The sequence below is a fragment of the Heterodontus francisci genome, chromosome 36 (assembly GCF_036365525.1).
Source record: "Heterodontus francisci isolate sHetFra1 chromosome 36, sHetFra1.hap1, whole genome shotgun sequence".
In the NCBI taxonomy this organism is placed as follows: Eukaryota; Metazoa; Chordata; class Chondrichthyes; order Heterodontiformes; family Heterodontidae; genus Heterodontus; species Heterodontus francisci.
The window spans coordinates 32918290-32943945 of record NC_090406.1 but is presented as its reverse complement, the minus strand read 5'-3'; the positions used below and the strand labels follow the sequence as shown (position 1 = coordinate 32943945).

The 25656-nt window shown below is 44.5% G+C and overlaps 1 protein-coding gene across 2 annotated transcripts in view; it reads left to right on the top strand.

Moving 5' to 3' along the window:
- Window positions 1-25656, top strand: part of LOC137351730 (phospholipid-transporting ATPase ABCA1-like) — a 162285-nt gene that overhangs the window by 122267 nt on the left and 14362 nt on the right. For both annotated transcript variants that reach the window (XM_068016475.1, XM_068016474.1), the window contains exons 32-44: window positions 1625-1719; window positions 1861-1893; window positions 2579-2684; window positions 4149-4223; window positions 6149-6318; window positions 9506-9683; window positions 12016-12131; window positions 12241-12385; window positions 15812-15935; window positions 19286-19415; window positions 22097-22217; window positions 24006-24068; window positions 24559-24665. In XM_068016475.1, the coding sequence (XP_067872576.1) occupies window positions 1625-1719; window positions 1861-1893; window positions 2579-2684; window positions 4149-4223; window positions 6149-6318; window positions 9506-9683; window positions 12016-12131; window positions 12241-12385; window positions 15812-15935; window positions 19286-19415; window positions 22097-22217; window positions 24006-24068; window positions 24559-24665 (1463 nt within the window). The remainder of the gene's footprint in view (window positions 1-1624; window positions 1720-1860; window positions 1894-2578; window positions 2685-4148; window positions 4224-6148; window positions 6319-9505; window positions 9684-12015; window positions 12132-12240; window positions 12386-15811; window positions 15936-19285; window positions 19416-22096; window positions 22218-24005; window positions 24069-24558; window positions 24666-25656) is intronic.

The following is a 25656-nucleotide window of genomic DNA, read 5'->3' as shown; positions in this document are numbered from 1 at the left end:
CTGTGGAAATTGCCAGTGTAAGCTTGTCACAACTCTGGCACGATTGTGTGTGACTCCCAACTTGGACTCCATCTTGATTTTTCTCTTTCACATAAATAAATTTATATATGTAAAATTTTGAAGCTTTAAAAAAATCTATGTTAACTTATTTATATATTGTTTTTAAGAGAGTTCTCTCCATTTTTTTAATGACCTGATTTTCGTTGTCCTCAGGCTATACTGCTGCCTGCTCTTCAGATTTCAACTTTTTAAAGTTTTGAAAGTTACTATTGAATCTGCTTCCATCACCCTTCCAGGCAGTGCATTCCAGATCAGATTTGTATTTAGAAACATTTATTCTGAAAATGTTGCCTTTGCATCCATCAAGCCATCTGGCTGCATCTCTGGTGTTCATTTTAACCCTGCCTAAGGGGCCTCCCATTTTCCTACAGCCATTTGTTGGGCTCAGTATTGCTTTTGTTAATATTTTAATTTTAAGGTCCTCTGGCTGCTGGCGGTTATTTGAAATGCTTTATATTTCTGTGGTTTTAAGCTGTGAGCCATCACACCATCCAGCTATGATTCTGGAGTGGGTGTTTATGTCACACCTATGCCTCCCTCCGTGGCTCCAGCAGCTTTAGGTTGCTTGAAATAATTTTAATAGAAAATTTTAATCTTTCGACCCTCTGTCTTCTGGGACACGACTTTAAAGTCTTTAGATATGTATGTAAAATGTTTAACTTCTCCTAATCATTACCCCCACCTCCACCACCCCCACCCTCAATCCAAATTCCCACTCCAGTGGCAAGAAGGTGTAATTTACATAGATATCTTTCTACATTTACATTTATAATGCGTTTATAATACAAGTTTAAAAATACGGACAGAATGTATGACTTTAAGGCCGGGACTGAATTACATCTGTGTGCCCTGGTGCAGTTATCCCCCAACCACTAACCCTGCTTCACCTGAAGATTACACATGGTCCAGACTCTCTGGGATCAATCTTGACTTTGTGTGATGGTGTAAGATAGGTCAATGGGTAATGACATCAATGGAAATACAAATCAGGAGAGATGTAGAATGGGCGGCTGATCCACTGTCAGTCATTTAACACAGTCGCACAAAGTTTAAAAACTACCTGCTGTGTGCAGCTCCATGGGAAATTGACTATTATGAGAAACTGTTCTCTCCCCTCCTGCCCTCAATCAACTTCTCTCTTCTACTGACTATTTTAATAGATTCCACAGGCACCAGTCACCTTTCTCCTGTGAGCCTGAACAGTAAATGTCAAAAGCATGACAGCTGAGCCCATTTCATCTTCTCCTCGGTCTTTTATTCTGCTAATGGCGATATACAAGTTTGTATTGTGTGTACATGTTCTTTCTATCAGGAGTCAGTGGAAAGCGATTAGGATCGGGAACCCTGGCTGTTGAGTATTACTGTGCATTATGAACCGGTCTGGCCCTGGGTGAAGCCTCATGTTGAGCTAGGCTGCTGAACTGAATACAAATGATAGCATTAGAACACAGGCTGGGATTCAGACTCCATGGGCCAGTTGCTTAGGGTACAACTGCAGTGACTGTAATCAGGAATAATAAACATTGCTTTGTGCTGACAGCATCGGATTTCTATTTTTGAACAGTTACAGCGGAAGACAGGAGACATACTTCAGAACCTAACTGGCAGGAATATCTCTGACTACCTTGTGAAGACCTACCCCCAGATCATGAGTAAAAGGTACAAAGTGGCACCAGCTTGGGTGCAAACCAAATGTTTTTGTCATTAAACTGGTACTGAATTACTCAAGTATGCTTTTCAAGCCAGCCTTTTTAGTGCCGTTTTCTATATGTAACTTAAACCTCTTGTTCATGTTTACAGTCTGAAAACCAAGAAGTGGGTGAACGAGTTCAGGTAAGTTATTGCATTCAGTTAATAGCCAAGAGATGTTTGCACGATAACCAGGAAGAGAAGGTTTGCATTTACATTTTGGTTATGCAAATATTAAGGAGCATTGTGTTCTTTAACCGCCCCAAGTAGAAAGAATCTGTCCCTCCCTTTGAGTCCTGTGATCTGTTATTTGACATTCACTGGTGTCAGATGATGTCAAGCTGCTGTTTGTGTTCTCTGACACAAGTACAAAAGTATAATCTTCGCTAATGTTCATAAAATTATTTTTTTGTTACCGTACAGTGGGCATTTTGGAGGGTTTGAAAGCTTTTAACCATTTTACATTCAAGAATGTGTGTATTTATAAACAAAAACATAAAATGCTAGAAATAAAGAGCAAACCTGTCAGCATTTGAAAGAGAAATATCAGGCTAATATTTAAGGTGCAGGCCTTTCATTCGAATTGAGAGACATGAACCTGTCTTTTCTCCTTTAGATATTGACAATCCTGCTGTGTATTTCTGGCACTTTCTGGGTTTTTTTGTTTGATTTCCAACACTTGTAGTATTTTCTTTTAATTTGATGTAGTTATAAACCTAAAGCTATAAAATTGACGTGTTTTCATGTCCTGTTCGGGGTTCGAGTGGATACAATGAGTGGTGAACAGAATGAAGAAAATGAGACCCCTCATTGTGATGATCTGTTGTAGGTATGGAGGATTCTCATTGGGAGCACAAAGTTCCCAGATTTTACCTTCCCTGAAAGAAGTGAACAACTCCATTATTGAGATCAGGTCACGACTGAATGTCACAAAGGTATGGAACTGGCCTAAACCGTGGCATTTTTTAAGTTGTGTCTTCTGCTGCATGTCTGTTAAACAGTGAGTAACATACAGTCCATTCCACCAGCCTCAGGAATTGCTCAGAGCTGCTATAACGCGGTGGTCTTTGTTTTGTGAACATAAACACGAGTTTGTTGGCATCGGGGAATGGAACACTTTGTCATTTAATGTAATGTTAGCATCTCACACTCATAGGTCAGGTACAGCACAGGTTAGAAACAACATATGCTTCCTTTACACTGCCCCATCAAACATTACCCAGGGCAGGTACAGTACTCTAATATCAAAGCAAAATACTGCAGATGCTGGAAATCTGAAATAAAAACTGAAAGTGCTGGAAATAATCAGCAGGTCAGGCAGCATCTGTAGAGAGAGAAACAGAGTTAATGTTTCAAGTCTGTGACCTTACATCAGAACGTTTCTTCAGACCTGAAACGTTAACTGTTTTTCTCTCCACAGTTGCAGCCTGACCAGCTGAGTATTTCCAGCACTTCCTGTTTTCATTTCAGGTACAGTACAGGTTAGATACAGAGTAAAGCTTCTAATTAACCCAAGCCTTTGAAGAATCCAATATTGCTCAACTGTGGCATTTTCCTAATTACCCCACCAGTGAGATTTACATTTGGAATTCGGGTCAGTTTATTAATGTTAAGAAGCAACTGATTGAGACTGTCCAAAGTGGTTTTATGTTGGATTTCTACATGCAACAAACAGAGGAAGCTTTACTGCCAGCTCCAGAGTGATTCATGAATCTGCCAACTTAGTTTGTATCGTCAGGAGTTGTGAACACTTGTATTTGTCAACTCGTGCTATTATAAATTTTCATCAGTTCTGAGTTAGATAGCTTTTTATATATGTTGTTGGCATGGTGTATTTAAATGGTTTTCAGTTTAAACCTAAATCTGTCCTTAGATATAAATACATTTTGAAATCCACATCCTGGCTAAAGGTGGCCCGACCAGCCTTGTATTGTACAATTGATCTTTCCTGATAGATGGGGTTTACTTGTTGTATAATTGATGTAAAATATAACCTTTCACCTATGAATCAAATTTTGCAAACTATAAATATGTGATGGATATATTCTATTATGAATGTATTGTAACAAATATATTCTAAATGACATTCCATAAATCGCAGGTCCGAGCATCTGCTGCAACTGCTTCTGAAGGCTCGGGCTGGAGTGCCATCAGCACATGTTTAGTCAAACTGCAACCTGTTTAAAATAAGTTTGTGAAATTGTTCAGCACTTTTTTTATATACTAAGTTGGTGGAACATGAAATGTAACCGGCTTGGAAACAAAGACATTAATTAATTTGTCTCATCACATTTGGGACTCTGACAATCAGTGTACATGTGGCTATTGGAATTGTTTTATAGTTAAACTATTTGTGTCTCACTTTAAATTATTGACATTCAGTTTCCTGTTACTCTCAGGGCAGTTCCATGGACCGACTGCTGGGAAACATCGCAAACTTTATCAAGGGGCTGAGCACAAAAAATAATGTAAAAGTAAGTCTGAAAGATTTCCACCAATCTTTTCCTTCCTGTTTGTCTGTCTTTCTTTAATTTTGAGTCCTTTACACTTTGACGTGTCAAAAGTATTTTTTTTTTTAAGTCAGTTGTTTGCTGCTGTTTTCTTTTATATGAAGCCAAAAATTTACAAGCAGCTACCAACCTACAAGTTTCCCTCCATACAGCAATCAAACTCAAATTGACCTTAGGATTACATCAGTTATACCACATGGCCTTAAAAGGAGAGGCCAAATTAAACCATATGGAGTAGAGGTGAATAGCATAGATGCATGTAAGGGGAAGCTAGATAGTTACATGAGAGAGAAAGGAATAGAAGGATATGTTGATAGATGAAGTGAGGTGGGAGGAGGCCGAGGTGGAGCATAAACACCAACATGGATCCTTGGGCCAAAAGGTCTATCCCTGTTCTGTCATACTATGTAACTGCACTTTAGTATGCCGTGTGTCGCACGGTATAACAGTCCTGTTACCCATCCATTACCATGAGCAATACCACAGGAGATCTGCTCATTTTTCTTCTAAAATTTTGGAGGCTGGATTTTCTGCTGGGCAATGAGGCTGTTAACCCAATTTTTATATGGTTACACTGTGGTACAGGATTCCTCCTGGTGTCAGCCAAGCGGGGCAAACAAGGATAGGTTGCCTCCATGACTGCTGCAAGCCGTTTCAATTCGATTTTCATGCAGTCCAGGGTCGGCACGGCGCAGTTTCATTGTTTAAACTGACTGGACCCTGCTGGAAAATGTGTGTCTCTGCATGTCAGCCAAGGACAGGACCAGATTCAGCTGTGATGCCTCCACAACTGAATAGCTAGCTTATAGATGAAGAATGGTTACTGGGGGAAGCTGCCAAAAGACTGACAGAAAGGGCTGAAATTTATACTTCCGCCGCTGTAATCGGTGGAAGACTTAAGGGAGCGGCCACGATATTAAGTGCGACAGCTCATTTAAATAGCCGGAATGGACCGCCCAAACTGATGACATGGAGGGGGTGGGCTGTCAATCCCCAGTAGCACGTCAGCTGCCTTTGCACCGCCGCTAACGCACTTTTTAAAGGGCTTCGAGCCCTAACTTTCAGTTTAAATATTTAAAGATATAGTGTTTTTAAAATATTAAATAAATTGATCCTGACCCTCTCCCACCCCACCCAATAACCATGGAATTAAGTACCTGCCCTCTTTCACCCCCCTCCCAAAAACAGTTACCTTGTGTACCTGACCTAGCCCTCCCATGAGTTCATAAACTTTAAACTTTACCCCTTCCCACCATCCTCTACACCAATGAAATGATTCTGACACCAGGCCCCTCTGCTCCCGAAACTTATCTGCTCCTCGCCTCCCAACCAGTGTTCCGCCTCGGATGCCCAAATGGGGATCCAAAGGCGTGGGAGTGCCAGCCACCAGCACCAATATCTCACCGGGACAGATGGTGGGCACAAGAAGGTAATTTGTTCCTTAATTTAAATATTTTTAAATGTTTAAATTTGGCTCCTGTCGCTGAGCAGAAGGAGTGCTGCCATGAGGCCTCACCACCACCAGCAATATCAGGTCGGGCCTTCCCGGTGTTGAGGCCCATGGTGGACCTCTGCCGGAGTCTTTTTCCAGTCTTCTCCCCCCAAAACCCCACCACAACCCCTGCAATCGGGGGCTCTGTAAAATTCAGCCCAAAGAGTCAGCACCTACAGGAGAGGAGGGGAGAAAATTAGTCATAGGTTGAAGGAAATTGATTCCTGGGTATCATTCCAGTAGAATATTGCTTGTAATTAGCTTCAATGTGATTACCAGTATGTTGTTTGCCTTTTGCCCAACTATGTTATGTTTAGAAGTCACTGAGTTATTTCATAGGAGACTCGAGTGCACCCTTCATATGATGGGAAGAATCTTTCCTTTCCTTTCTTTGCAGGTGTGGTTCAATAATAAAGGTTGGCATGCCATGGTGAGTTTTGTGAATATCATGAACAATGCAGTGCTGAGAGCAAATCTTCCACCAGGAAAAGATCCCAGAATGTTTGGTATTACAGCCTTCAACCACCCACTCAACCTGACCAAAGAACAGCTCTCTGAGGTTGCACTGTAAGTAGCTGGTAGAACCTCATCAGTACATTTACTAGTTAAACAGCACCCACCGGCATTGAGCTAGACAGATCAGGAATCTCACTTTTGATCGTTATCAGTGCAGCAGCTGGGATGCAGTTGGCCTCACTACAAGGGAGGGGAAAAGTCAGCCAGGGTTCCTACTGGTGATCACTGTCTAGTGGCTCTGGGATCTTGTGAGTGTGAACATTAGGCAAGGACAGTATTTGACTCAGCTGTGATGCCTTTGACAAGTAAATAGCCTGCTGGTGAGGCTCATACAGATAAATAATTGCCATTCATTGTATGGAATAAAGCTATCTCTACACAGCCCGATACTGAAAATTGCCTGTTCATTATTAAATTAGACTCCACTTCTCCAGGCTTCTTTTCTCTACTACGAGTGAACATAAACCCCTCTGCCTTGTCCCTTCCATCCTAAACTCCAATAACAAGTGTGAGGTTGAGACCATCTGTTCAACTGTTTCTGCTGTTCTCCCACCAAGACAACCTGACAACCTCCCCCAGCTTTCCTTCCATTCTAGCCCTGAAACTGCACCTTTGTCCATTTTTTTTTCTCTCTCATCTCTTTCCCTGTCCACCTCCTGCCTTGCCTGCTTCATCTCATCCATGAGACCCACCTCCTTGTCACTCGAACCTTGTCAAGGTGTATTATCCCTTCTCGACATCCTTGACCTCTCTACAGCCTTTATAATCATGGACCAAACTAGCTTCCACCAACCAAGCTCCTCCATTATCCATATCAGTGGAACTGCATTCGCTTGGTTCCATTCTTACAATCCAAATGACATTAAAAAAAACAGGAGCAGTGTTAGACCATACAGCTCCTCGAGCCTAATCTGTCATTCAATACGATCATGGCTGATCTTCTACCTCAAATCGACTTTCCTGCCTGCTCCCCATATCCCTGATTCCCTGAGAGATCAAAAAACTGTCTATCTCAGCTTTGAATATACTCAACAATGGAACATCTACAACCCTCTGGGGTAGAGAATTCCAAAGATCCACATCACACTGAGTGAAGAACTTTCTCCTCATCTCAGTCCTAAATGATCAATCCCCATGTTCTAGATACCCCAGCCAGGGGGAGAAACCTCTGTCTACCCTGTCGAGCCCTGTCAGAAACTTCAAGCCAAAGCATTTCCACCCAAAGTTTCACCACGAGTCCCTGCACCATTACCTGCAGTCTCCCCTATCTTTGGTTCTCTCTTCTGCCTCGCTGAACCTTGGCACAGGTATGCAGGTCAGCTTCTACATGAACACCAATGCCATACAGTTCCAGCTCTCTACCACCTCTCTTAATTTTCCCCTTCATTGCTGCTGTGTGGGTGGAACGCTTGTTCAACATCTAGTCTTGGATAAGCCACAATTTTTTTTTTCCACTTAAACATTGATAAAACCAGAGCCAACATCTTCAGCCCCTGCCACAAACTTTATGGGGATGGGGGGGGGGGATTTTATGCTCTTCCCCCACTGCTCAGTAGAAGAGCTGCCAGCCTCAGATTAAGGAATTTGAGGACAGCATTTAATCGGGGGTGGGGAGGGGAACGGAGAACCTTGCCACCTTGCCTCCTCCACTCCAATTAAGTCTGGGATGGGAAGGCCCATGGACAGCTTTCCTGTCCGTCTACCAATTGAGGCCCTTAAGTGGGTAATTAATGCCCAATTAAAGGTCTCATCCCACCACCGCCGGAATTAGCTCAGCGGTGGGCAGGCCTTTTGCCACATGGGGAGCACGACAAGCAAACCCATGTGGGTTGCTTGCCAGCTGTGGTGGGGGGTGGGCCCTCGTTAAACGGCACAGTGCCTGATTGAGGGACCTGGCATCATGGGGAGGGGGGGGGGGGGGATGTAGGGGGCACCTGCTGAGAGGCACCCCCCACCCCCGCCCTTGTTGTCGACCTTCCCTACAATTCCCACCCCGTAAAACTCCTCTCCCCCTGACTCACCTGTGGTCTGGGTCCCTCAACAATCCAAGCCTCCAGTCGGTCCATTACCAGCAGCAGCCACTGCCTGAGTGGTGGTGCTGCTCAGTAAAAGAGCTGCCAGCCTCAGATTAGCTGACAGCTCTCAGTAGGCGGGACTTCTGTCACTGGGGTCTTTAATCCCAGGAAGGGCCATCGCTGTCCACTTGAGTGCCTAATTGGCACGTAATGTGGCGGGCCTTCTCCAGATGAGGCGATGTGGGGCTCTCACTGGTTTTTCAGCCAGTGGCCGAGACCCCTGTCATCCACATTAAATCCCCCTCCATATCTTTGCAACCCCCACCTTAGTCACTGTCTCAGGCTAAACCAGACATTTTGCAGCCTTGTCCTATTTAACCCAAAGCTGAGCTTCTGACCCCATATCTTCTTCACATCAAGGACCAGTTATTTCAACCACTTTAACATCAGCTTCTGAAACTCTCATCTATGTCTTTGTCACCTTCAACCTGGACTGTTCCATTCTCTCCCACTAACATCCCATCTTCCACCCTCTGTAACTTAGTTCATCCAAAACTCTGCTGCCCGTATCGTATCTCTCTCAAATTTCCCCTCATCCATTATCCATATCTTCACGGATGCACATTAGCTCTGTTTCCCAGCACCTCAAATTTCAAATTCTCATCCTCATATTCAAATCCCTTTGTAGTCTCACCCCTACCTATTCTGTAATCTTCTCCAGCCCTGCAACTCCTCACTCTTCACCACCAGATTCTCTGTGTTCCTGTACACACCCACCACCACGCACCACCCCCCTCAACCCCACACACCCTTCGCCCCACAATTGGTGGCTTGGTCCCATGGTCTAGAATTCCAGTCTTGCCACCTTCCCCATGCCCTTTAAAAGCCTCAATAAACCCACCTTGCTGACTAGCTTTTTGCTGTCACACTTTAATATATTGGCTCGGTGTCCATTTTTTGATTATGCTTCTGTGAAACACCTTATGATCTACATTTAAAGGTGCTGTGTAGGTGCAAGTTGTTGTTCGTTGGAACTCACTGGACTGATATTTCACAAATGAGGTTGTTTTACCCAATTATCATGCTTGTGCCTTTTTAGGTTGACATGTGGCCTTCAGTTTTCAAACACGCATTGAGGAAGAAAGTGATGTCTGAAACCATTGTTTGCATGAACATGTGCTAACATCTAGCTTGTGACACAGAGCCTCTTCCCCTTCTTATAGGATAGCTACCTCTGTTGATGTACTCGTCTCCATCTGTGTCATCTTTGCCATGTCCTTTGTGCCAGCCAGCTTTGTTCTCTTCCTCATTGAAGAACGTGTCAGCAAAGCCAAGCACCTTCAGTTTGTTAGTGGCGTGAAACCTGGCATTTATTGGCTCGCTAATTTTGCATGGGATATGGTAAGTACATTTCAGTTCATGATAGAGTAAAGTCTTCAGGGGCTGTGAAAGGAAACTGAATTAATTGGTTAGAGTCTGAAATGGACTTTGGAAGACTTTGGGGCGGCACAGTGGCGCAGTGGTTAGCACTGCAGCCTCACAGCTCCAGCGACCCGGGTTCAATTCTGGGTACTGCCTGTGTGGAGTTTGCAAGTTCTCCCTGTGTCTGCGTGGGTTTCCTCCGGATGCTCCGGTTTCCTCCCACATGCCAAAGACTTGCAGGTTGATAGGTAAATTGGCCATTATAAATTGCCCCTAGTATAGGTAGGTGGTAGGGAAATATAGGGACAGGTGGGGATGTGGTAGGAATATGGGATTAGTGTAGGATTAGTATAAATGGGTGGTTGATGGTCGGCACAGACTCGGTGGGCTGAAGGGCCTGTTTCAGTGCTGTATCTCTAAACTAAACTAAACATGATTAAATAGATGGGACAAAGTACTGTGGGATTGGAGAGCAGCCTATCTAACATTGTTATTCAAGAAAGGAGATAAAATCGTTTGGAAATTCATGGGTTAACCCGGATAACCAGAATCACAGAATTGTTACAGCACAGAAGAAGGCCATTCAGCCCATCATGTTTGCACCGGCTCTCCGAATGAGCAATTCACCTAATGCCATTCCCCTGCCTTCTCCTCGTAACCCTGCACATTTTTCTTTTTTAGATAACTGTCTAATTCCTTCTTGAATGCCTCGATTGAATCTGCCTGCACCACACTCTCAGGCAGTGCATTCCAGACCTTAACCACTCGCTGCATGAAATAGTTTTCCTCATGTCGCTTTTGCTTCTTTTGCCAATTACTTTAAATCTGTGCCCTCTCGTTCTCGATCCTTTCATGAGTGGGAACAGTTTCTCCCTATCTACCCTGTCCAGACCCCTCATGATTTTGAATACCTCTATCATCGCTCAGCCTTCTCTTCTCCAAGGCAAGCGGTTCCAACTTCTCCAATCTATCTTCATAACTGAAGTTCCACATCCCTGGTACCATTCTCATGAATCTTTTCTGCACTCTGTCCAAAACCCTCACATCACCAGCATGGATATGTTAAAGGCAAGTTGCTTTTGACCAAAGTATTTTTTGAAGTGACCAATTGGATAGATAAAGGGAATGTATTAGATGTGGTGTAGATAGAACTGCAGAAGACATTAGATAGATTGGTCAAGAGATTTGTTAGAAAGTCTCTCTTTTATTGCAGAAGGGAATGTGGCAGCAAATTAGTTGACAGACAGTAAACCAAGAGTTCTGCATGAATGGGCTTTGCCAAAAAAGGATTGAAAGTTGTGAACCTCCGGGGTCAGTGTTAGGTCTACTTTCATTCTCTGTTTATATTGATGATTTGGGCTTGGGTATCAAGAGCACAATATTGAAATTTGCTGATGACGCAAAGGATAGAGGCTTGGCAAACAGTGAGGATGAACATATGAACAGGCGAATTAGGAACGGGAGTATGTCACTCAGCCCTTCGAGCCTGCTCCGCCATTCAGTAAGTTCATGGCTGAACTGATTACTCCACATTATTATTATTGTTACGCTGATGACTCTGAAAGACTTCAGGAAGAGAAAGCCAGGTTAGTGGAATGGGCAGACGGGTGGCAAGTGTAATTTAATATGGATAAGTCGGATCAAAGAGTACAAGAGTAAAAGAAGCATTTACACAAAACATGGGCTAGGCCACAACTTGAGTATTGTGTGCAGGATGGCATGCCCCATTACAGAAAGCAATAGAGAACATACAACATAAATTCACTAGGTGGATTCCAGGGATGGGAAACTCTGATTACAAGAAGAGACTTCAAATAAGGGATTATTTCCAATAGTGTGGACAAAGCAGAGGAAATTTAATAGTGGGTTTTAAAATTATGAAATGTTTAGGTTATTATTTATTTCCTCTAGTTGAGGAGTTGGAGACAAGGTATCCTCAATTTAAAATTGACAGTGAGGAGAGAGATTAGAGCAAAATTTATTTATGTTAATACATAAAATGCTTTTCCATGGTGTGGTTGAGGCAGAGATCATTGCATCTTTGAAGGGGAAATAGGCTAAGTGTTTGAATTGGAGGAAGAAACTGAGCTACACAGAGAGCAGAACAATGGATTAGTTTTGGATGGTCTTTGCAAAGAGCCACACAGTAGTCGAATGGCTCCTTCTTCATTCTAAACCTTTGTGTGGAGTGTACATTGATGCTGAAAGGAGATTAAATGAGTCAGATAGAGTCCATGATGGGGTGGATCGCTGTTCAGAAGGAGTGTACTGATAGCCAGTGACTTAACTCATTCCATACTTTCCTTTTCAGTGTAATTACGCAGTACCAGCCACGCTGGTAGTAATCATCTTCATCTGTTTTCAACAAAAATCTTATGTATCTGCCTCCAATTTGCCAGCACTGATTCTTCTGCTGTTCCTCTATGGGTAAGTGAGCAGTGCCTTTCAGCCCTGAGCAGTATTTTCGATTTGAACTTGTGAACGTTCTCGGTGCCCTTTCTAGTTGGTTTCATGTTTCTTGATTCTGTTCCTTCAGGTGGTCCATCACTCCCCTCATGTATCCAGCGTCTTTTTTGTTCAGCATCCCCAGCACTGCTTATGTGGTTCTGACCTGTGTTAACCTGTTCATCGGTATCAATGGCAGTGTGGCCACCTTTGTCCTGGAGCTCTTCTTAGACAAAGTAAGCCACCATTTTCCTGCTTGTTGCATGATAAGTTGTGCCTTATAATATTGTTCAGGAATCTCAAGGGACGTCTGGAGTAATTAACATAATGAGGTTGTATATGCGAGTGTTGTCATTGAGCATTCTTGGTGTATTGATACAGATATATTCCAGGAAAATCACTCTTAAACCCAATTCCTATTCCTATTTTCTGATATGCTTTTTATATAATGCTTAATTCCTCTCCTCAAACTGCACCATCACCGATGACTGACAGACCCACCAATACTAGTATTCTCCACTATCCACTGGATGTCGATGCCTTGGTTTTCCCCTGTATATCTCTGCATCTCTGGGTATGAATTCTTTTATTTCCCTCTAAATCTGGCTGCAGACGCTCTGTTATTTCCCAGAGCTATTGAAAAAAAAATACTGAATTCACAGTGATGCTTTTGGACATGATGCTGATAACTTAGGGCTGGATTTTACGGAGCTCCCAATGTTGGGGTCCGTAGCGGGGGCGGGTGGCTGGAAAATCGTTCTGACTGAAGCCCGCCATGGAGCCTGACGCCGGGAGGGCCGGGCCTGATTCTCCTGGCGGCAGTGAGGCTCCATGGCAGCCCCCTGGTGCTGGGCAATGGGACCTGCATCTACATATGTAAATGAATAAATTTAAATACACTCACCCTGAATCTTCTGGGCCCACCACGATCTTCAGTGTGGCAGCCGGCACTCCTGGTTCCCCATCTGGGGAGTTGGCGGATATAGTATACTTGGATTTTCAGAAGGCTTTTGATAAAGCTCCCCACAGGAGGTTGGTTAGCAAAATTAAAGCACATGGGATAGGAGGTAATATACTGGCATGGATTAAAGATTGGTTAACAGGCAGAAAACAGAGAGTAGGAAAAAATGGGACATTCTCGTGTTGGCAGGCTGTGACTAGTGGGGTACCGCAGGGATCAGTACTTGGGCCTCAGCTGTTTATATATCGCTGATGTGGATGTGGGGACCAAATGTAATATTTCCAAGTTCGCAGATGGAACAAAACTAGGTGGGAATGTGTGTTGTGAGGAAAATGCAGAGCGACTTCAAGGGGATTTGGACAGACTTAGTGAGTGGACAAGAACATGGCAGATGGAATATAATGTGGAAAAATGTGAGGGTATCCACTTTGGCAAGAGGAATAGATGTGCAGAGTATTTCTTAAATGGTAAGAGATTAGAAAGTGTGGATGTACAAGGGGACCTGGGTGTCCTTGTCAATAAGTCACTGAAAGCTAACATGCAGGTGCAGCAAGCAATTAAGAAGGCTAATGGTATGTTAGCCTTTATCGCAAGAGGATTTGAGTACAGGAGTAGTGAAGTCTTGCTTCAATTGTATAGAACCTTGGTCAGACTGCACCTGGAATACTGTGTGCTGTTTTGGTCCCCTTTCCTTAGTAAGGATATTATTGCCACAGATGGAGTGCAACAAAGGTTCACCAGACTTGTTTCCGGGATGGTGGGGCTGTCCTATGAAGAGAGATTGGGGAAACTGAGCCTGTATTCTCTAAAGTTTCGAAGAATGAGAGGTGATCTTATTGAAAACTACAAAATACTTGAAGGGATAGACAGGGTAGATGCAGGTACGATGTTTCCCTGGTTGCAGAGTCTAGAACCAGGGGACACAATTTCAAGATAAGGGGGAAGCCACTTAGGACAGAGATGAGGAGAAATTTCTTTGCTCAGAGGGTTGTGAATCTTTGGAATTCTCTACCCCAGAGGGCTGTAGAAGCTCAGTCATTGAGTATGTTTAAAGCAGAGATTGACAGATTTCTAAATACCAATGACATAAGGGGATATGGGGATAGTGTGGGAAAAAGGCATTGAAGTGGATGATCAGCTATAATCATATTGAATGGTGGAGCAGGCTTGATGGGCTGAATGGCTTACTCCTTTTTGACACTGGTGGTTGGGGCGGGGGGGGGGGAGGGGTAGAGTTCAGATTTTTAGTGCGGTGGGGGGGGGGAGAAACGGGGTCAAATAATTGTAATGAGTGTAGGGGATAGTGAGAAGGGGTGAACTTTAAACTTTGTACAGTCTTGGGGGGGGTGGTGGGCGGTCACATTTCAAAGGTAAGTGTTTTGTGGGGGAAGGGCAAATACTTATTGTAATTGTTATTGGGGGTGGAAAAGGGGTATTACAATTTTTATTTGGTACATTTTGGAGGGATACTTCTTTAAAAATTCAAATTGACCAACAGGGCTGGCTGCCCTTTAAAAATGGTGCCAGCGCTTGCGTACAGGCAGCAGATGCCATTGCCAGCCTGCCCCCCCCCCCCCACGTGATTGGGTGGGGGGGGCCAACTCGTGTATTTAAATGAGTCGGCACACTGTGGATCTTGGCGGCGTGCGGGCCACCATTTCTTTTGGTGGCGGGCTGTTAAAATCCAGCCCTTAGTTCCTGCAGGGTAAGGGAGAGGGATGTGGTGGTGTCACATAATTTCTGTGAGGCCTTGAGCCTGGTGCAACAAGAAGTTTGAATTTGCTTTCCATGAACATGAGATTGAAAAAGAAATAGCAAATGTCTGAAATCGAAACAAAAACACTGGAATTAAAAAGTTGCAATTTCTCTTACAGGCTGATGGATCCACTATGCATTTTTTGTTTTTATTTCTTTAGAAACGTGAACTGTGAAGAAAGCAGTAATGGTGGAATGAATGAATTGCAGCTGGGCCTAATTGGTAGCTCTCTCACCTCTGAGTAGGAAGGTTGCAGTTTCAAGCCCCACTGCAGTACTTGAGCACATACGCCTCGGCTGACACTTCAGTGCAGTACTGAGGGTGCCCTGCATTGTTCAATATGCTGTCCTTCAGACGAGACATTAAACCAAGTCCCTATGTGTCTGCTCAGGTGGTTCAGTTGGGTGTTAATCCTGTGGCACTGTCAGAAGAAGAGGACGGAGGTCTCCTGGTGTTCTGACCAACATTCCTCGCCAGCAGCAGTGAGACAATGGTTGCACAATTTTTATTTGTCATAACCAGCTGCTGTTTGTGCTGGAGAAATGTAAATGTGGTACTGAGGCATACAAAGCCAGGAGCTCCCAAGCAAGATTGATCTTGGCTGGGGCAGTGATGAGGACCCTGCATTTGGCCTCAGGCTGCCTGGCTGGGGAGAGAAAAATCAACTGGGGCTCCTGCTCCTGATCACCTTTCGGGTTACTCCTGCTGGAGAGTGTGTATTGGATGTCAGGTAAGGACAGGATCATACATGGAAAAATCCCCCCAAATTTGAAAGCCTATTGACCATCACTGACTAGACTAACACTTGGATAAGGGGTACTTCAGTGAGGTACGCAGGCAGTCAGTGCCCATGGAGTAAGAATCAGAATCAGTGTTCAAGAAAGGAAGAAAGTGGAACTAATAGGGTTTAATTTTTGACTGTCTCTCCATTTTTCATCTTTGTAGAAATTGAATGAGGTCAATCGAATCCTGAAGAAAGTTTTCCTCATTTTCCCACATTTTTGCCTGGGCCGAGGACTGATTGACATGGTGAAGAATCAAGCTGTGGCGGACGCTTTTGAGAGGCTTGGTCAGTTACTGTTGCTAATGATTTTCCTCATTCCAGCCAGTGCTGCTCTTCACTGGACAGAAGGAGATTGTATCTTTGTGGTTTGAGCTTATAATCTTCTGGATATTTTGAAGCCCCAACTGGGCTGTGCCAGTGTATATACTCCACACGAGCCTCCTCCCAATCTAATTACTTCTTCCCATCCTGCACCCCCCATGAATGTGTCAAGCCTCCCGTTAAATGCATCAGAGCTATCTGCTTTGACCACTCCATGAGGCTGCGAGTTCCACGTTCCCATCACTCCTTGTGTAAAGAAATTCCTCCTAAATTCTTTACTTGATCATTTAGTGGCCTTCTTATATTTGGGACCACTTGTTCTGAATTCCCCTACAAGTGGGAACAGTTTCTCCATCACCATCCAATTGAAACCCTTCATCATTTTAAAGACCTCTATAGGTCATCTCTTGGTCTTCTCTTTTCCAAGGAAAAGATCCCTAACCCACTCAATCTTTCCTGATAGCCGTGTGATACAATTTCCTATACTGAGCCTCTCATGGCATCGCTTGCTATAAATCTGCTACAATATGGAGTGTAATAATATGTAAGACACAATGGAGGAGATTCTCCTGCACCTGGGCCAACTGGATTGCAGCAAGTTTAGAAAAATCACATAGATTGTACAAATGCCCTTAAAGGAACCTGCCAGTTTCACACCCATTCGTTTTAATTAAGTAATTAATTTAAATCAATGCTTCAATTAAGGGAAGATGATCAGATGTGTCAATTTAAATATCATGCACATAAAGATCTTGGAGATTAAGGGCTGAATTTTACACCACCCCAGTGGGTCAGATGATGGCGTGGGGGCAGCGTAAAATTGAGTGGAGGCCTAACCGCCCCGCTTCCGCCTCCAGTCAACTTTATGGTGGCCGAATGGTGGGGGGTCAGAAATGGCCTGCCCACCTGAGGCCACTTAATGGCCACTTAAAGGCCCTCGCCCACCTCCATGGGTATTTTACCCATGGCAAGCGGGCATGCTGGGGACGTGAAAGGCCGCCCAGTGATAGCTGCCAGCCTTTCTGCATGCCGGAGGGGGGGGGGGGGGGCTGCATGGCAGTCGGGCACAGGGTACCGGATTGAGGGCTGCCCCCACCTCCCAACCCACCCCCAGGACCCAAGATGCCCTCCTCCCCCCCCCCCCCCCCTCCACCCCTCCCACCCCCAAAGGACCACTCCAGCCTCTCCAGGAAAGGACCGATCTCCCTGGTGAGGCATACCCAACTTACCTCGTCTCCTGGCTCCATCTGGTCAGCTGGGCTGCAGTCCCAGCAGCGGCCACTGCTTCTGCTGGGTCTAAGAGCTGCCGGCCCACTGACTGGCCAATAGCTCACTGAGGCGGGACGTCCTACCTCAAGCGGGTGGAGGTTCCGCCCGGCACAATTAAAACCCGGGGACCCGTAAAATGCGGATCAGATCCCCGGGCTAGGCGGAAGCGGGTTCGCCACCAACTTTTACATTGGTGGCGAATTCCCGTCCGCCTAAGGTAAAATCTAGCCTTAAGTTTATCTTTTGATGAATGTCATTATCCAATTTGACTCTAAATAGTGACTGACAAAATTAATTTGTCAACACTTGTACATTACAAAGCTACAGACCCCATGATTTCATTAATAGGCTCTTCATTATGAGGAAGAATCATTAATCGTACAGCATAGAATGAGGTCATTCAGCCCATCGAGTCTACACTACCTCTTTCAAAGATCAATCCAGTTAGTCCAACTCCCTGGCTCTTTCTCCCTAACCCTGGAAATTTTTCTCCTTCATGTATTTACCCAATTCCTTTTCAAGGTTACTATTGAATCTGTATCCACCACCCTATCAGGCAACACATTCAAAATCCTAACCACTCAGTGCAGAAAAAAAATGTCCTCATATCGCCTCTGGTTCTTTTGCCTGTCACCTTTAAATCTGTTCCCTCTGGTTATCAATCCTTCAGCCATTAGAAACAGTTTCTCTTTATTCTATCTAAACCCTTCATGATTTCAAACACCCCTATCAAATTAGCCTTCTCTGCTTCAAGGAGGATATCTGCAGCTTCTCCAATCTAACAATGTAACTCCCTCATACCTGGACCCATTCTAGTAAATCTCTTCTGTACCCTCTCCAAAGCATTCATGCCCCTCCTAAAGTGTGGTGCCCAGAATTGGACACAATATTCCAGCTAGGTCCAAACTAATGGGCGGCGCAGTGGTTAGCACTGCAGCCTCACAGCTCCAGGGACCCGGGTTCGATTCTGGGTACTGCCTGTGTGGAGTTTGCAAGTTCTCCCTGTGTCTGCGTGGGTTTTCTCCGGGTGCTCCGGTTTCCTCCCACAAGCCAAAAGACTTGCAGGTTGATAGGTAAATTGGCCATTATAAATTGTCACTAGTATAGGTAGGTGGTAGGGAAATATAGGGACAGGTGGGGATGTTTGGTAGGAATATGGGATTAGTGTAGGATTAGTATAAATGGGTGGTTGATGGTCGGCACAGACTCGGTGGGCCGAAGGGCCTGTTTCAGTGCTGTATCTCTAATCTAAAAAATCTAATCTAATGCCTTATATAGATCTAGCATAACTTCCCGCCTTTTGTACTCTATATGCCTCTTTTTATAAAGCCCAGGTTCCCATATACTTTGTTAATCTGTTAATAATTACCACCTTCAAAGATTAGTGCACAAAGACTCCCAGGTTTCTCTCCTCTTGTACCTGCACCCGCTTTAAAATTGCACTGTGATTCTATAATTTCATTCATAAGCTCTTCATTTCGGGGAAGAACAGGCATTATTCTGTTTACGCTGCTCTTCCCAGACTGAAACTTGTTTTTTTATCCCCCCTCCCTCTTCTGAGGGTGCTGACTTCTGCTGTTTTACATGTTCCATGGGCAGCAGTCACCCTCTGCTGCTTCACCCGAGTAACCATTTCTCATGTGAGTGGCTGCAGGCTGTCTGTTAATGGAAGGCCTCACAGTCAAGCCTGATCCTGGCTTTGGCGAACATCCAGATGTGGGCTACACCTGGGGAGGTGTGAGGAGGGCAGACAGAGGTTGGTTACTGAAAACCTTCTCGAACTCCGGGACACTGAGGCCAATTGTAAAGCCTCTAATATCCCCCCCAGCTGAAATCAGTTAATGCAACATAATACTGAAAGTAATGTCTTTGTTTTAATGGTTCATCATGGATGTGACAATTAGGGCAGTGACTTTGTCAAAGTCAGCAGGAGAAAGTTTTATTACCAATTGTGCAGATTTAGTACAGGTGACGATGTTTCTATTGATTTGATTTGAAACTGGGTAAGAAATTTGCACCCGAGTATTTTGTGATTTGTGGTGCAGGTGAGAAGAAGTTCATGTCTCCACTCTCCTGGGACCTGGTGGGGAAGAACATGTTTGCCATGGCTGTCCAGGGAGCCGTCTTCTTTCTGTTCACAATTCTACTGCAGTACAAGTTCTTCATCAAAATGAGGTGAGGTACTCTGCTGGTGGCTTCTAGTTTTACTCAAACAGCTTCTTAGAAATGTTCTTTATGATCAATCAGTGACTGTGGATTTCTTTTACAATGCAATATGGTAGGCCTGACCCTCTATTGTAGTGTATATTGTGGAACTGTGTGTTAGCAAACGGTAACAATTGGTTAAACTCCAACCTTTCAACTCTAGGGTCTAAATCCAGCCCTGACTGATGGGATGAAAGTTTCTTCCATCAGCTGGTTGTAAGGGTCCTATCTGACTTGAGAGTGGACAGTTTCAGTCCACTTCCGAGTGGGCGTGGAAATACACTACAAAACTGTTCCTAATTCAGAAGGATTATTTACTTGGATTATTGTCCCATAGTGTTATCTACTAATTGTATCTTACTTGCAGGTTTGCAAAGTTACTAGCTGCAAGTTTACTGATTTGTGATATGTCCACATGAAATATTTCTGTACGAGTTTTTAAGAATCTAATTTTACACGTTACAGTGCTGCTGACTCCTGACTCTCCTTAACCACAGGTTTCAAACTGAACCTCACTGTTTATTTCAGTATGAAGAGGTGTAGAAGGGGTTTTCTTTCTCCCGCATTCTCTCCTCCCCTTCTGAAGGTACGGACTTTTTGCTCGGTTCATTTCCACCAGCATCAGTCAACCTCTGCCGCCTTGCAATAAGTCGCCATTCTTTCTGTGTGAGTCTTCATAAGCTGCCTCACACTATCTAGGCATCCTACCAAATATCAACCTCAGGCCCACATTCAGTTCTGTGTAAAGGCCTGCTCGGGTATAAAATTGAAGCCAGACCCGACCACAGCCAACCCGAACCCGACCTGGGCCCAAGTCCTTTAATTTTATTTTGTACCCGACCCAAATATCGTTCATCCGTTCCAGCAGCAGGCTATTCCTGCAGATAGAGTTGTGGGGAATCATGGGTAAGCCTGATCCCATGACTTCCCAGTAGCAGCGCTGTCCAGCCCGACCGGACCCGAGCCTGAATGCTAGACTCTGAATAAAGAGTCGACCCGAACCTGTGCATGTAGTGGGGTCTTGTCGGGTTTGGGTCGGGCAGTCAGGCTTTAGTTCTGTGTATCAAAGACCCAGGCTGGAATTTTCCAACCCCCGCTCTTAACACATCCCCCACCCCGAACCGGGAGCAGGCTGGCAGCCTGCCCGCTCTTGGGCCAGTCTAATTAATGGCCACTTAAGGGCCTCTTCCCGCCCCCCGCTGCTGGTATTTTACCGGTGGGAGGGAGGGGGTGGGGGGTGCCACATCACGTGGCGAGGCTGCCAAATATACCCTTGCAGCCTGACTGTGAGCTTGGGAAGGCCTCCTGTTTGTGCATCCTCTGCCCACAGAGGGCTGCCCCCAGTGGAAAGGGCTGTCCTGGCTTGATTTTTCCCACCCTCCCAGTTGCTACCCTGTCCCTCTTCGCCTGACTGGCCCCAGCAAGCCCACTCCGCTTCGCTGAACTCCAGGCCTCCACTGCTAGCTGGGTGCAGTCCCAGCAGTGGCCACTGTTCCCAGTGGCGCTGCTAGGACTTGCGAGCTCCCGGCTCTCTAATTAGCCAGCAGCGTTTGGAGGCAGAAGCTACAACTAATTACCTGAGCCATGCAAAATTGTGTCGTGGCTTCCTGGGCCGGTGGAGGCGGGCACGCCCCCAACTTTCTAGCTGGCGGACGGGGCATCGCCTTCATGTTAAATCCCGTCCCCAGTTTTCCTGGTGCCTCACTCAGATACTCGCAGCTGTTTCGGTGGGATGGTCAATGTGCTGAGCTGGGTCAGCTCCACCCTGCTCACATCTTGATGTGTGTGTATGTACACAACAAAGTGGAGAAGGAAATTGTATGAGTGATGTGTGAGTTGGGTCAGGGAGTGATTTATGTATGTATGTATAACACAATAGGAGGGTCAGAGCATTTGGACAGTATAATGTAATGGAATGTGGTGATGTGTGTGTATATTACGGGGAGGGGATGCTGGGGAATGATGAGTATGTGTGTAAAACACACTGGGCTGGATCAGGGGCTGTGAACCAGTTTTTTGTTTTTGGGGCGGCACATTGGTTAACACTGCAGCCTCACAGCTCCAGCGACCCGGGTTTGATTCTGGGTACTACCTGTGTGGAGTTTGCAAGTTCTCCCTGTGACCGCGTGGGTTTCCGCCGGGTGCTCCGGTTTCCTCCCACTGCCAAAGACTTGCAGGTTGATAGGTAAATTGGCCATTATAAATTGCCCCTAGTGTAGGTAGGTGGTAGGGGAATTGAGGGAAGGTGGGGATGTGGTAGGAATATGGGATTAATGTAGGATTAGTATAAATGGGTGGGCTGAAGGGCCTGTTTCAGTGCTGTATCTCCAAATAAAATAAAAAAGAATTTTTCTTAATCCAGAGGAGGACTATGCTATCCACTGCCACTGCAAAATCAGACCAGATCTTTTTCCAAATCAGCCATTAATGGGCCTAAAGGACTCTAGAGGCACCAGCCTGTAGATAAATGCAGGGGGGGTGGGGGTGAAGCACAGAGCCAGTTTGACATCACATTCCGAAGCCCTGGGGGAAATGTAAAATCATCTTCAATGTTATACTTTCAAGAATCCATGTGTAGGGCACAAAAGGTTTTGGTTTTACTTCATGATTGGACTACAACAAGCATCTGACCCACTGCTGTTTCTCCACAGGCCTATGTCTTTAAAGCTTCCACCATTGGGAACGGAAGATGAGGATGTAGCCAGAGAGAGGCAGAGGGTCACGTATGGTGGGAGCGAGGGTGACATTCTAGTCATCAAGGATCTCACCAAGGTAAGCGATATCCCAGATTTTGCTCTATGTTCACTCTGTTAAGACTGCATAATTCTAATTACAACAGATTGATCATAGTGACACAAAACATGAGGTTCACTATTCAGAAACGCAACACAAAGCTTTCTCTGATGACGCGGTTGGCAACTACAACTGAGTCTAACAAAGCAGCGAGTCCCAGGTTTGAACTCTGTTCTGTGTTGCGTTATCTGATCTCTGTTGAGACGGTTTCAGAGTGTCTGCTCTTGGCATTTCTGAAAGCACTGTGGCACTCCTCACAGCTATTGTGTTCATGCCAGAGGAATGGTGGCAATGCACCCACATATCTAATGGTGAGTTACACTGCTTGTGAGATGCTGCTGTTACCTAATAATATTCAGCAGGTGCGGGGTCAAACCTGTACTTGTCAGTTGTCGAATGACTAATCAGTGATTATCCTGCTTGTTGAGGGTTAGTGTGGCAGTGGTGGTGGTGAGTGGAATTTCTGAGTTGGCTTCAAGGTGACAAAACTGATGATGGTAGTTTGGAACCAAGTCTGTAGCAGAACCAGGACGATCTGTAATACTGGGCGACACTGCTACTAATTGACCAGGCAGCCTGGCTCACTAATGGAATTGGGAAGGATAATGACTGGGATTTGGGATCCTTCCCACTCAGCTGCAGATAACCCTACAAGCCATCACCCGAATGACAAGGGCGGTTCCAGCTCGACAAACAATGGGTAGCTTACCAGTACCCTGTGCTTTGCCAACCTGTGCATAGTGATATGATCACCTGGTTCATGGTTTGTATTAATTTTCTAGAGCTAACTTTTAATTTGGGAATTGATTTTTTTTAATGCAAGACAAATGAGAACACCTGGTTTGCGAATTTGTTCCGTCATCGCTAACAATATCAATTATTTATGTGGGTATCGGGAATCAAAGAGAAGATTTGGAGTTGGAAATAATTAGTTTAAATTGTTATCTGGTACATCCCATATGTACCACATTGCTATGGAGATATATGATGCAGGAGGTGTCTGTTGATTTTTTGATCTGTGTGCTTGCTAACACAGTTAGTTGGTTTATGGAAAAGCAATTCACTTTTGGACAAGCTATTGGCTTCAGACAAGCAGTTGGCTTTTGGAAGACAGTTTGACTCAGGAGCAAAGAGGCCTTCGGGAACCAGGGGTGTTTCTGTTTTGAGGCAGGCCCATGCTCAAGCTGGGAAATCCAGATTTGAGAGGTGTTGAAGGTGAATGGAGGATTTGCCTAGCTGAAGCTAGAGCGAAAATCCCCAGGAAATCTAAAACCTCGGAAGACAGCTGAGAAATTAAGGAAATCGAAGTGAATTCCCAAGAACTGTGGTACACTTTGGATTGGTTCTAGGAGAAATGAACAAACCACCAAGATCCTGTAACTTATAGGGGATTTTTTGGGATGGAAGTAAAAGTCAAATTAAAGTGTTCTGTAAGAATTTAAGTTTAAAGTATAAATATCTGAAGTTGTAGTGTTTTGCTTTATTTAACTCTTGTTCAGTAAAGTTTTTGTTTATAACATGAAATCTTGTGGCGTAATTCTTTCAGCTTTCTGTATAAAGGGAATTCAACTTTGTTTTTAAAAGTTAATGGTCCTGAACGGGATTGTAACAAATGTCTCTCCAGATTTGGTTTGAGGGAAGAGAATGTGCATTCTGTTTATGGCAAACTGAAGCTAGGGACAGATTATTGTATGTCAGTTACCAAAAATAAAAATCATAAAACCATTGCCATTATCTAATGATAAATCACTTGATTTGGTGTCTCAGGTTTACAGAAGGAAAAAGAAACCAGCTGTGGACCGATTATGTGTGGGAATTCCCCCAGGGGAGGTGAGAGCTTGCATGTGCGCATAAGCATGGACATTTACAAATGGATAAGATAGTTACATAGCTTTGTCAATATCGTGTGTCATGTTTTCCTATCCAGTGACACCTGCTGGGAAATGTACTTGTGTAGATATCAAGAAAGGAGAGGATTGGGTTCAGTTCTACTGTCCTTCCATGGTAGCATAGCCTACTGATGATGCCTAACACATTTGGAATTGGTGGGATATCAGAGATGACCCATTGCCTGTGGGTCCCATATCCAGCAAAAAATACCTTTAGCGGTGATGCAGAGCAAACAAAAGGGAGAAAAATTCTAAATTCACTTTCCTATATTATTTTTCATATTTTTGTAGCAGCTCTGGACCCAGTAACTTAATAGAAAGATAGCTGTAGATTCACAAAACTGCTGTTCTCTGCCCTGCTCTTGTTAACCGTACTGTAGATGCTGGCATGACAAATCTCTTCTGAAGTTTCTGTAAATGTTCCATTGCAGTGTTTTGGACTTTTGGGGATCAACGGAGCTGGGAAAACATCCACCTTTAAGATGCTGACAGGAGACACTGAGGTCAGCAGTGGTGAGGCCTTCCTTGACGGATATAGGTACAAATTCCTTTATAAATGGTATTTGGTGATTCCTGAGAATTAACCTGCTAAGCAAACGGTGTCCCAACCAGAACCAGTGGGTGATATCCAGTCCAAAATCCTGGGAATTATGAATATTACTCACTAGTTTGTCCTGTTTGAATTTCATGGGCCTAGAGGTTTGGATAGGTCTGGTTTTAGCACTGTTGTCTCATTGGTGGTAAGATCTATTAATATAAGCAGATTGAGATAAATACAGGTTGATGGAAATGTGGATTTAAACTTGATGTATTGCCCCTGAGGTCCTAAGTGACCCATGAAGACAAAAAGCTTGGATATGCCTATGCTAAATAACTAACTACACACACACAGTTAAAACAGGGAAAGGCCATTAGACCCAGTAAACCTTGGATAGCTCAACCCTACCTATCTGCCATCTCACCACATCCATCAATCCTCCCCACCACCCATCTGACCATGTCCCTCAATAATCCCCTACCCACCATCTCACCATGTCCCTCAATCATCTCTACCTATCTTATTATATCCCTAAATCTCCTCTATCCACCACTGCCTCATCATATCTCTCAATCTCCTACCCACCCTTTACCATATCCTTCAATCCTCATCTACACAACGTCTCACCATCTTCAGCAATCTCCCTCTCTCCAGAAACACATTTGAGGAGAGATTTACTCCAATAAAATTCATAAGCATATCAAAAATAGAGACATTTCCCACATAATTACCTCTTTATCCCATTTATATGGTCTGCTTCACTGTCAGTCCCCAGTAGTGTATTACCCTTCTGGTTACAACGTTCTTCCTGACTTCCTTTCTTGCTTCTAATTTCACATTTCTAACTTGTATCCCCTGCAATTTTATTGGTAGTGAACAGTTTGCCTGGATCGGTTTTGTCAATTCTGTCCATAGTAAGTTTTAGTTAGATCCGTTTAGAGTCTGCTCTTGAGCAAAGGAAGCAAAAGCAACTTCCTGAGCCTTTCATCCT